The sequence below is a fragment of the Miscanthus floridulus genome, chromosome 19, assembly GCF_019320115.1.
Source record: "Miscanthus floridulus cultivar M001 chromosome 19, ASM1932011v1, whole genome shotgun sequence".
Lineage (NCBI taxonomy): Eukaryota > Viridiplantae > Streptophyta > Magnoliopsida > Poales > Poaceae > Miscanthus > Miscanthus floridulus.
In genome coordinates, this window is record NC_089598.1 from 48,285,632 (window position 1) to 48,297,640 (window position 12,009).

Below are 12,009 nucleotides of genomic sequence, written 5' to 3' on the forward strand. Positions count from 1 at the left end.
GCATAGACCACCAGCCTACTGCCTTGCTTGCACTCGCAGCAACAACTAGGCCCGGCCCGGCCCCCCACGTCCCTCTGTGCCTGCCTTCCAGCTGGGGCCTCTCCCTACCCCTCAACCACAGTACCCGGCGTCCTTTCTTCTTTCGGCCGTGGAGACATAGCCCCATTTTGAAACTTGGCTAAAACTGACTGAAAAACACTGTTTTTGCTGAATTGTTGTGAGAAAAAAATACTGTTTCGGCTAAAGAAATAAGCCGAATAAACCGATTTCTGGGTAAGCCGAACGAGGCCATTGAGCATGTCGTGATCGGGAGCCACGAGCCAGCCAGCACCATCAGCAGCACTGCACTGCACTGCAGATGGGAAAGACTAGCACGCAATCATCGCATCATGCTTGCTACTAATGGAAAGCCTACCCTAGGACCGAGACCGAGAGCGACTAACACATGCATGGCCTCCCAAGGACAAAGCAGTGAGGGGCCATTTATTTCCAACTTCCCCGTCCCATAGATACACACGACGAATGTCTGCCACATTCGGCCCACAAGGCCCAGCGATGAGACCCACCCTTTGCCCACAGCACTAGCAACACATTTGCCATGATCAATTCAATGGAGGGAACAAACAAGCAGACGATACCCCAACCACGCCTCCCAGTTATTATTTTGCACAAAGAAATAAAAAAAACTTCTACCACTTCTGGACGAAACGACGCTGCTTCTGAGTTCTAACCAAATGGTGGTGGTGGGCAACGAAATTCCAAATTTCCATCCACAAAGTCACAAACGTTACAGCAGCCAAAGCCACTCACCCGCTACAAAAATACGTAACAAAATGGTGGTACAATACTCTCAGTTTAGATAGTCTTTCTAATAACATCCAGCCATTCCATGCCACAGATTTTTCATCATCCGACCATTGTGCGCTTCCTGCCCCGTTGCCTCACTGTAAAAAAAAAATCGATTGCAAAGAGTAGATAAAAAGGTCATTACTCACGTCAGCACAGCTACATAAGACAGCAACAAAGGCCATGCGCTGCCACAGGTCCAGAACCACGCCATACCTTGAGCCAGCTTGTTCTGGGTGGAGCACCACTGCTTCGAAGCCTTTCTGTACGCCGCCAGGATTTTCTCCATCTGGTTCATCATCAAAATCAGTGCTGTTACCCACATAAGATTGCTAAGGCATGATTAACATAAGATACCAAACCAGCATCGAAACCATTGGAAACAAGACGCCACGAACAAAAGGAAAAATCATAAATCCACATGGCAAATGAACTAATTTTGCTGTATAGTCGAAAATGTTTGCACAGATCAGTTGGACCCCAGTGCATAATAACAGTCAAGCAAAACCAAATATTGACCAAACATTTCAATGATTGATGAATCCAATATCGTGGGCTGCTTGTGTAACCCTAACCCGCCAAAATAAAGTTACGGAATAATTTCCCTATGTCATAGCTACTATAAAGGAATCAATGTCCGCATATAATCAGAAAAAGGCAACTGGAATATCAATTTATGCAAACTCCTCACCACATCCCCACAGGACGAATGCATGGAAATCAAAGCTCTCTCCAGCACATATAGGTCCACCGCTTTGTCCTCGGGAATTGTTGATGTGAAACTCAGACCAAAATCAATAAGAACCTGCCAAGATTAACATATATAAGTTGCAAATCAACAGCCATGATGCAACTCTGCCGGGTTGATTGCTGCTGATCTTGATTATCATAAACTTGACTTCATAGCACAATAAAGTGAATACATTAAATAGAAGGCATTGACGAAAAGGATATTGTACCCACCAATTGATTGTTACTGTTCTTAATTATCATGTTTGACGTGGTCAAATCACCATGAACAAGGCCTCCATCATGTAGTTTGCCGATGGCGTTTCCTATCTGTGTGGCAATATCATTCAGGTGTTCCTCATTAACCCCATCTGAACCAAATCCAAGAAGTATATCCTTGACAGACAAGCCATCCACATACTCAAAGGTCAAAGTATGCAGAAGTGGATCCACAGCATAAAGCACTGGGGTAGGAACGCCAAGCCTTCTTGCTTTTGTCATGCACCGAGCTTCCTGCGCATGGAAAAGACCAAACTAATATACTATCTATACTATAAAAGAGCGAAGGAATTGAAAATAACCTCTCACCCTCATGTTTCCTACCCACCTAAACTCTTGTCCCTTAGATCACAGATCCAACGCATCTAATCCCCCGTCATAATCTAACAAACGGGCCCGGCCGGAAAACTTTTAATTGTTTACGCGTGTTTCTCTCTACGTGCAACTCCGGCACCTCGCGTTTTTTCACCCACGCCGCTTGTACCCGCCTGCAATTTCCGCCTTCTTCCACGATCTCGCACTGATATCTTTCCCTGTTTCGATGCCCAGCGCCTCATCATGATCCGTCGCCTCCATCTCACATGATGCTGCTGAGGTGGAAACGGCGAGCGCCGCCTGCCAAGTTGCAGAGACAGACGGAGGCACGGAGCCGGACCCGCTGGTGCCTCCTGGCGCCGACGCGCTGTTGGAGGAGCGGCTGATACGGGTTAGCCAACAAGTACGGCACCCTACCCCCTCTCTACCCACGTTTCATTAATTTAATAGCACTATTGACTTAACAGTACTATTGTATTGTGCTGGTATGGAATGCGCAGATTTGATATACTGGGACTTCATGAGTTTGATAGTGATCGTAAGAGAGAATGTCTGTCATAGTGGGCTGCGCTGAATCCCTGATAAGAGACCGTAATTTCTATTGGCTACTCATGTAATGCAACAACTAAACCAATGAATGTTCTGGACTTCTGGTTTCGTTTTGACTTTCTGTCACGGTCCACACTGTTGGCAACCAGAAGACGTCCAAGGAGAAGAGGAAGAGGAGGCCCAGTACCAAATATGGCGGCCCAGAATGGAGCAAGTGATTTGGCCCGCTGCGTCGGGTGCTCGTGCGGTCCATGGTCACCGCTGTAACCGTTTCGTTAAAAGGGAGAGCCGTAGGGAACTTGTCTTCGTCTTGGTTGGCGTCGGATTTCGGTGGCAAGCTGCGGCTCGAGAGGACACCGGCGACCACCATTACCACTGCTACTTGTAGCTTGCCACTATCTGAGTTCTAAATCGAAACACTATCGTTCGTAGTATCCTCTATCGTTACACTTTCTTAGAAATAAGTGTCCTGACTGATGCATGAATTGCCTTTTATTATTTGTGGCAGCTTTTCAAACTAGCAACTGAATGTAGTGTTGTCTTATGTTGCTGAGTGGCTCCATTACAGAAGGCATGGATAGTTGCCCTTATCAAGAACAGGACAGATGATATGACCTTAGCAATTGGTGATGGTATTATTCCCTCCTGCTTCTCTTATCATGGTGTATTTATTCTCTATGAACTAATATATATGTTCAAATCTGATATATGAATTTCCTTACCTATGGCATTCAGGCGCAAATGAAGTTTCAATGATTCAAATGGCCGATGTTGGGATTGGCATCAGCGGCCAAGAAGGACGACAAGCTGTTATGGCATCAGATTTTTCTATGGGACAATTTAGATTCTTGGTTCATCTTTTATTACTTCATAGTCACTGGAATTATCAAAGGATGGCCTATATGATCCTTTACAAACTTTTACAATAATGCCACGTTTGTCTTGGATCTTTTCTGGTAAGACCTTTGGTTTCTTAATATAGATATCCACATTATGAACCTGAAAAAAGTAGTAGGAGTTGTCCTCTATTCTATGTCTAACGTAAATTAGTTTGGAAAAAGGCTAGGCTTCAATTATATTACAATTTATCTCTTAGTAAATGATTTCTACTAGGTTTACAAATATTGTATTTGGTTATGTTAAGTTGGATGGTTCAAATTTCTTGCACTAACTATTTTTCTTATAATTACTCAGATATTTCTGAAAAACTAATACTCATGTGTGATCCCAAGTATGTACTTTATACAGCATTCACTTTGACAACTGCTATCACTGAATGGAGTAGTGTCCTGTATACTTTCCTTTATACATCGCTTCCAACAATTGTCCTCGTCATTCTTGACAAGGATCTTAGTAAGGCAGCCCTGTTAGCTTATCTAAAGCTATATGGATCTGGCCAGAGGGACGACAAGTACAATGTGAATTTGTTTGTGAACCCGCCATGCTTCTCAATTGTCCTCAAATTCCTCATCAAGCTAACTAGAGGGAGGAGGATCCTCGAAACATGCTCAATTATAGCCTCATAATTACACTGCCATCTGATTTACAGTCTAGAAGCCATTTACCGATTCCACAGTTTAGAAGTCCTCATGGAAATACCATTTAAAATATCAAGGGTTTAAGAAACAATGGTTAGTTTGTTGAACAAAAATTGTTTTTATCCAGCTGAGAGCTCTAATATTCACACGACCGTAATAAGGCCAAGTAGCAATATTGCCTTCTTTAAAATAAGCTTGACTTATAGGAAATGAATCCAAAATGTCAAGGATTTAAAAACCAATGATCTGTCTGTTGAATAAAAAGAGTTTTTATCCAGCTGAAAACTCTAATATTCACACTTGACTAAGAGATATGAGATGTCTAAACAGCTAATTTAAAATAAGCTTGACCTACATGAAATCAATTCAAAATATCAAGGGTTTAAGAACCAATGATCTGTTTGTCGAATAAAAAGACCTTTTATCCAGCTAAAAACTCTAATATTCACTCTTGACCAAGAGAGCCTAAACAAATAATTTGGCCCGCTCTTTAGGGGCAAGAATTGATGCATTTTCTTAATTCTTAATTATTAAATTATATGGTTTTCATAGTTTATCACCTGAGTAGAGCCAATTGCTAAAACTTTAATCCACTATATATTATCAGATCATTTTAACGATTCCCAATTTAACATATTTTAATTTATACATTGGCCTGTTTTTGCGGAAGAAACATACTGCAAGCTCCCAGGTGCGGTTCTTCTCAACCGCATCCATCTCCAACTGCATCGCGGCACGCCATGCCGCGTGTCTCTTGGCCTCTGCAAACGACCGAGGCTCGCCGTCGTCACACGCAAGGTACAACTGCGCCTCCAGGTCGTGAGGCACCAGTCCCGGCACCGACTGGTCGCCGAGAAGGTTCTCCATCGTGGTACGCGTCGATGCGCTCCTCGTCGTGAGAGAGCGGAGTAGCGAGCTCAACCGGGCTGTGCTCGACACGAGCTGGTGTTGGCGTAGATGTGCCCGGAGAGGTGCCTGTCGGTGCAGAGTGAGTGGCGGTGCCGGCTGTGGTGGAGCCGACGAAGAACTCATCGCAGCCGAGGTCCTGGCTGGAGAGCATGGTGCTGTCGGAGTAGCAGGCGCTGGGGTCAGTGGAGGCTCGGGGACTGGGGTAGACGCGCTCGTCGAAGAAGAGCTGCCTACTCCCTCAGCTCCCTCGAAGTGGACGTACTCGACAGTGAAGTCGTCGTACGTCGAAGCCGAGCCGTCGTCCACCGCCTTGTCCCACGCCCATCCTCGCCCTTCGTTGAACACAACGTCGCGCGCCGTGCGCACACGCTGTGTCTTCGGGTCGAAGATGCGGTAGGCCTTCGAGCCCTCCGCGTAGCCGATGAACACTCCCGGAGTGCTCCTGTCGTCGAGCTTGCTGATGTGGCCAAGCTCCTTGGCGAACGCGAGGCAGCCGAAGACCCGCAAGTGGGAGACCGCCGGCTTGCGCCCATGCCAAGCCTCGTATGGCGTCCTGCCGTCGAGCGCCTTGGTAGGCGAGCGGTTGAGAATGTAGACGGCCGACACCACCGCCTCTCCCCAGAAGACAGCCGGCATCCCCCTCTGCTTGAGAAGGGCCCGAGCCATCCTCACAACCGTCTAGTTGCGCCGCTCGACGACGCCGTTCTGCTGCGGGCTGTACGGCGCGGAGTAGTGGCGCTGAATGCCCTCATCAGCGCAGTACGACACGAATTCAGCCGCGGTGAATTCGCCGCCGTTGTCGGTGCGCAGCACGCGCAGCTGGCGGCCGCACTCCGCTTCCGCAGCAGCCTGCGAGCGCCTGATGGCGTCCGCAGCCTCTCCCTTGCTGCCGAGGACCATCACCCACATGTAGCGGGAGAGGTCGTCGACGAGCAGCAGGAAGTAGCGTCGTCCTCCCGGTGTGGCCGGTGTCACCGGGCCACACAAGTCCCCGTGCACAAGCTCAAGCCTCTCCTTGGCTCGAAAGCTCGCCCGCTGGGGAAAGGGGAGTCGCCTCTGCTTCGTCAACACGTAGACGTCGCAGAGCTGCTCCACATGGTCGAGGCAGGACAGGCCTCGCACCATCTCCGTGGCACTGAGCCACTTCAGGGCCTCGAAGTGAAGGTGCCCGAAGCGCTTGTGCCACTGCCACGCCTCGTCGTCTCGACGAGCAGCGAGACAGAGGGGTTGTGCCACTTGCACGTTAAGGACGTAGAGTCGATTTGCGCTTCTGGTTACCTTGGTAAGAAGGCGACGACGACGATCCCAAATCCTCATGACTCCATCCTCAACCACCACGCGCGAACCGTTCTCATCTAGCTGTCCCAAGCTGATGATAGAGTTCTTCAACGCGGGGATGTAGTAGACTCCGGTGAGCAACCTGTGCTCACCAGACACGGCGGTGAAGATGACGGAGCCGACGCCCTTGATCTCCACGCCGGAGGCATCCCCAAACTTGACGGAGCATCGGACACTAGAGTCAAGCTCGGTGAAGAACTCTCGTCGACCGGTCATGTGATGGGTAGCGCCGGTGTCGAGGCACCACCCGTCAGTCTTGTCGTTGCCGGAGCCGTCGCCGAGGAGGGCGTGCTTTTGGCTCGTCAAGGTGGAGGAGAGCCGCTGCGGCCAGTGCCGCTGGAGGTAGCTCTATGCTTACATGTGCCATGAACAGAGTCGGCGATTAGACCTGCTATGTTTTATAGGACGGCGATTAGACCTGCTATGTTGTATGGTGCAGAATGTTGGCCTACGAAAAGACGACATGTTCAACAGATAAGTGTCGTGGAAATGCATATGTTGCGTTGGATTTGCGGTCATACAAGAAGGGATCGAGTTCGGAACGATGATATACGTGATAGATTAGGGGTAGCACCAATTGAAGAAAAGCTTGTCCAACACCAGTTGAGATGGTTTGGACATGTCCAACAGAGACCTCCAGAGGCACCGGTGTGTAGTGGAATCCTAAGCCAGGATAATAACATGAAGAGAGGCAGAGAAAGACCGAAATTGACTTGGGTAGAGGCAATAAAAGGAGACTTGAAAGGATGGAATATACCCAAAGACTTAGCCTTAGATAGGAGTTCTTGGAAAACAGCTATTCAACCTTGATTGCTTCTGCTGGGTTTCAACTCTAGCCTACCCCAACTTGTTTGGGACTTAAAGGCTTTGTTGTTGTTGTTGTTGTTATTGATGATGCTTCGTTCTCTTATTTAAGCACAATCCTGCCACAACAACTCAAATCTGTTCATGTCAATTTTTGGGAGGCTTGATCATGTATTTGTCACGGATGATAGCTAGGCAAATGCTGCGTTTTTGGAACTGCTTGGTAAGGTATAGGGTTTGGGGATGTAGAAAAAAACAGAGAGACCGTCGTTGGGGAGGGGAGAAATTGATTAAACCCTTGTTGACATGTATATTTCTGAAAATGCAGCACGCCATTTAAGTTGCAGGATGAAGCCTTTGTATTCAAAGTAATGGGATTATATGGCAAAGAACAAACTGTCCGTACCCAAGCGGCCAAGCCCCTGTTGCCAATCAAACTGAGTCCTAAAGTACAAAAAAAGGGCGTGTCAAGCATAAACACTAGGCTTGGATATGCTAGGTGGTGTGTCCCCATGGATTCTAGCTTCTTTGGAGACATTTTTGTAATCTGTCGGCACTAGCATATTGACGATTTCTGCATATTAAATTGTTCTAATCTCAGTCCTATTTCCAGTTAGTCCATTGGAGAAGGCGAGAAGCAATCTCGGGTAGTGGGAGAGCGAGGTATTGGCATCTACATCTCACAGAGCTGCATGAACGTTTAGTATTTCTGACCGCATAGCAGGAGCAATTATCCTGCATATATGCTCATGCAAGATGACATAGAGCAATTACTGTTTGGTTACTATCAGTGATATGGAATGAAGTTTTTTGTTTACCTGAACTCAATATGCACTGTACATAATATACACTGTTTGCTAAGCTTAATAATATGGGAATATACTAAGCTTTTGTTTACTAGCGATGTCCATGCTTGCTGCTGCCATGCAGCCTATAGGAACTGAATGTCGCACATTTCTGTCTTTTCATGGAAAACCATATTAAATTGCTGATATTATGACTCATGAGTCATGAATTTACAGTAGAATGTATGAAGGCATCCACTTATTCATATCGATTTTCTATTTTATGATATGGTTATAATTGTTTAAAAAAATATTTTTATTTACACGTGCGTGCCGCACATGCATGTTTACTAGTACTAAGCTAAATCTCGGAAAAATCAGTTGTTATGTGCAATTGTTCAACTCATCATAACTACAACTTAATCAATAAATTATCCTTTGGAACAAATTGAACTCTTTGTTTGTACATAAACAAGACAAAAATAAGTAATAATCCCAAGATTGACATTTCCCATACAAACAAAAGTAGATTTTTTTTTACATATGGAGAAAAGAAAAATCTGATAATAACATGTTGGTTAGAGAGACTAACAGCATTTAAGCGCTTTAGAGTCAGCTTCGAGTCCAACAATGGGTGTCGGTACTTTTTTGAAAACCGCTCTTTGATTACACATTTTCGTCCCACAAATGTCGAAGCAAATACCCTCTGCAGAGAAGCAAACAAACTATTTAGAAAGCAAGCAAAGGACAAGCAGCAACTACATATCGACTCTTGGCTCACCCCTTCTGCCCCCTGCTTCAGCAGTACGCCAAAATCTTGTTCTTGCCCCTGAGACGTATCCATGAAGCCTAATAACCACTTGAAACAAAGCTGCAATGGATGAAGTAAAAAAAAAGAAAAATTAAAGAATGCCAAACAGAGATTAAAAAGAGAACAACAAATGTAATAGACAAACTGAAATCATGAGAACCAGCTGTTCTGCCAGATTACCAGTCATTTCAAACTAGTGTTTTCGGAGAGCTGTTTCAAAACAACCAAAAATTGCTAGGCTACAGGTTCCATGCCTTTTACCATAGCTGCTAGTCCTGGGATGGTTTTAACATTTGAACTAGTACAGGTCAAGATTTGCTCAAAATGGTTTTAACATTTGAACTAGCACAGGTCATCATCACAAAATTCCAAGAGTAGTAAGAAGATTTGCTCAAGTTAACAAATTCATTAGTACATACACTCCCTACTTCTTCCTCGAGGCTGCAATAGCAGTGTTCTTTTTGGCTCCAACAGCAGTAACCTTCTTTTTTCGGGCCAAAAGCTTATAGTTCTGAGGGCTTAATCTTTGTGCTGGACAAACTGGTCTGAATACCTCTGTCTTCAAGGGATCCAGCAGATCTTGTGAGCATTCTAATACAAGACCACTCTTTGTAGCCTCATCCCACAGCTCTCTTCCAATTTCAAATCTACCAATCCTACAAAGCTTTTCTATAAGCAGGTCATATATACGAGCATCCACTAATTCACACCTCTTCATAAGCTTGAACATATCAAGAGCATGGTCGACTTCCTCTGTTCCAAAAAGGACGCCTATAAGACTATGGAAAAACTTAGCAGTCGGAAGCACTCCAGTTTCAAGCATAGCATCTACAAGCCTCTTCCCTCTAACAATTCTCCCTGTTAAATAGAGGACCCTAACCACAAGAAAGTAGCTAACCCAATCAGGGGAGCAGCCTGCTTTTCCTTCTGTCATCAAGTACAAGATTCTATAAGCTTCTTTCACTCTTCTTGCTCGGCCTAAACATGAAAGTAATATGTTGAAGCTAGAAGCAGCCGGGGGAACACCACAGGACCTCATCTCTGTTAATATATCCATAGCCTCTGGAACAAGGGCAGAGGGATTGAACTTAAGGTTTCTGTGGCACACACAATGGAGAAAATCGTTGAACGATGGCAAGCCCAAGGGAGCGCCTGAAGACTTCATTTCATTGAGGACTTGCCGGGCCTCCTTAGCGTTCCCGTGAACGCACCAACCATGGAGGAGGCTACGTTCAACGATGCTAACCATGGGCTCTGCCGAAAGCTCGCTCTTATGGTGCCACACAACACCCTGTGCCTTGCGAGCATGGCCCCTCTTACACAATGCCTGGACCATGGCAAGGCTGCTCGACCATACGCCATCGCCTCCGACACTGCCCCCACGCTCAGGCAGCAATCTCTGACGCTCCAAGCCTCTAAACAGGCGAACTGCCTCATCCTCCCTCCCCGCCTTGACAAGTGCATCGACCACGGTGGAAAATGTCTCAGGAGCCATCCTCCGCCCGTCCTTCTCAGCATCAGTAATGGCGATTCTCATCGCAGTAAGGTCCCCAGCCCGCGCAAGCACCCCAATCGCCCTGTTGAGCGCCTCCTCCCCCAACGCCCCGGGGTGTTTGGACCGGCACCACGCCAAAAAGCGCAGCAACCTCCTGCCGAAGCCTCCGCCCGTCTCGCCGCACGAGTCGATCACGCGCCCCACCAGGTGCGGCGAGACGGCCACGCCCAGCCGGTCCAGCCTGCTCCCCACCTCGTCGAGGCTCCCGGACCTGAAGCACACGACGTCTCGCACTGCGGCCTCCATCTCGCCGTCCTGCGGCGCGCCGGGGCACAGAGCGCGGCCGATTGGGCGGCCGCGCGGAGGAAGGGCGTTTCGAGTAAGGCCACCCATGAATCTCCACGACGCCAATCTGTTCATGGGCTCTAGTGCACGAAACCAGCCGGTGGCTAGAACAGGAGCACAGAAGCGGGGGAGCGGTGGCGGGTCGGGAGTGAAACTGACCTTCGGGAGGCTGCTGCTGGGAGGAGATGCGCCAGGTTAGGCTTGCCGCGGCAGGTCTCGCCTCGGTATCGCTCCGGGCGGCGGGGACGGGGATGGAGGTTGCGGTTGCGGTTGCGGCAATAGAATGCGTTGTTGGTCCAATTGTGATTCACCAGAAGCAGGCCAATAGCTTTAGGCCCTGTTTGGTTCCGCTTACCCCGACGGTGGGGAGGGAAGGGCAACCGGTGGTGAGGAGGGAAGGGCAGCCGGCGGTAGGGAGGGGATCCGGCGCCGGCAGCTTGGTGGAGCTAGAGATCCGGCGGAGGGGAGGGGAGCCGGCGGTGGGGAGGGGATCCGGCGTGGCAGCTTGGTGGAGCGAGAGAGGAGGAGAGGGGAGGGGAGCGGCGGTGTCCCTGTTGCAGATCTGGCGTCGGGGAGGGGAGCGGCGGTGGGGAGGGGAGCCGACGGCGGGGACGGAGCGCACGGGAGGGAGGAAGTGGCCGAACGTACGGGAGCGAGGCGGCGGGGATGGAGCGTACGACAAGGAAGCGGGTGCGCATATATATGGCCGTCGGCCCGGGTCCAAGACCCTAAGCTGTCTGAATCCTCCGCAAGCGCGGTGATGAGATGGTAGTTGTTGAAGAGGAGGACACCAACAGAGAGCTTAGGAGACTAGAGTTCGCCTTTGCCAGAGTGATGAAGTAGATCAAGGTCATTACTACATCTGTAATGTTCATCTTTAACGTTGGAGATGGTTCTTCTTCATAATTTTGACGTTTTTTGCAAGGGATAACTCGGACTGCCGAGCAGCGCCGCCAGCTGATAAAGAGGATGGAGCCCCTCGCCGAGAAGAATGAAAAACTTAAGGAGGCGGTGAAAGCAATGGAGAAAAACGTCTAGAGGGCCCAGCGTAAGCGTGATATTGTCGAATCCAACGCTCGGGACCTAGAGTACCAAAAGGGCGCCCTGTCCGAGCAGCTGGCTATCGTGTCTGAACAGCTTCGTGGCAGGTCCGAGCAGCTGGAACGGAGCTCCAAGCAAGTGATGAGTCTTTGCGATCAACTAGAACACAAGTCCGAGCAGCTCAAAAGTGTCTCCGAGTAGAGAAAAGGTATGGCATATCGGCGA

At 48.3% G+C, this 12,009-nt stretch overlaps 1 protein-coding gene across 1 annotated transcript; it reads right to left on the minus strand.

Moving 5' to 3' along the window:
* Window positions 1-582: 582 nt before the first annotated feature.
* On the minus strand, window positions 583-10,896 carry LOC136526889 (pentatricopeptide repeat-containing protein At5g61370, mitochondrial-like). The gene is made up of 7 exons (XM_066519463.1): window positions 9,376-10,896; window positions 8,874-8,963; window positions 8,685-8,798; window positions 1,810-2,088; window positions 1,538-1,651; window positions 1,063-1,135; window positions 583-944 (listed from the first exon to the last, which is right to left on the minus strand). The coding sequence occupies exons 1-7, from the start codon at window positions 10,816-10,818 to the stop codon at window positions 907-909; spliced, it is 2,151 nt and encodes a 716-aa protein (XP_066375560.1). The 5' UTR covers window positions 10,819-10,896; the 3' UTR covers window positions 583-906.
* Window positions 10,897-12,009: the final 1,113 nt, after the last annotated feature.

Bases quoted from the DNA above. Each gene is read 5' to 3' on its own strand.
- LOC136526889 (XM_066519463.1), bottom strand. From the start codon at position 10,818: ATGAACAGATTGGCGTCGTGGAGATTCATGGGTGGCCTTACTCGAAAC. The intron at 2,089-8,684 runs GTTAGTCTCTCT...TTCCATGCGCAG, and splicing joins CTCTAAAGCGCTTAAATGCT to GAAGCTCGGTGCATGACAAA. The intron at 1,136-1,537 runs GTGAGGAGTTTG...ATGATGAACCAG, and splicing joins ATTCGTCCTGTGGGGATGTG to ATGGAGAAAATCCTGGCGGC.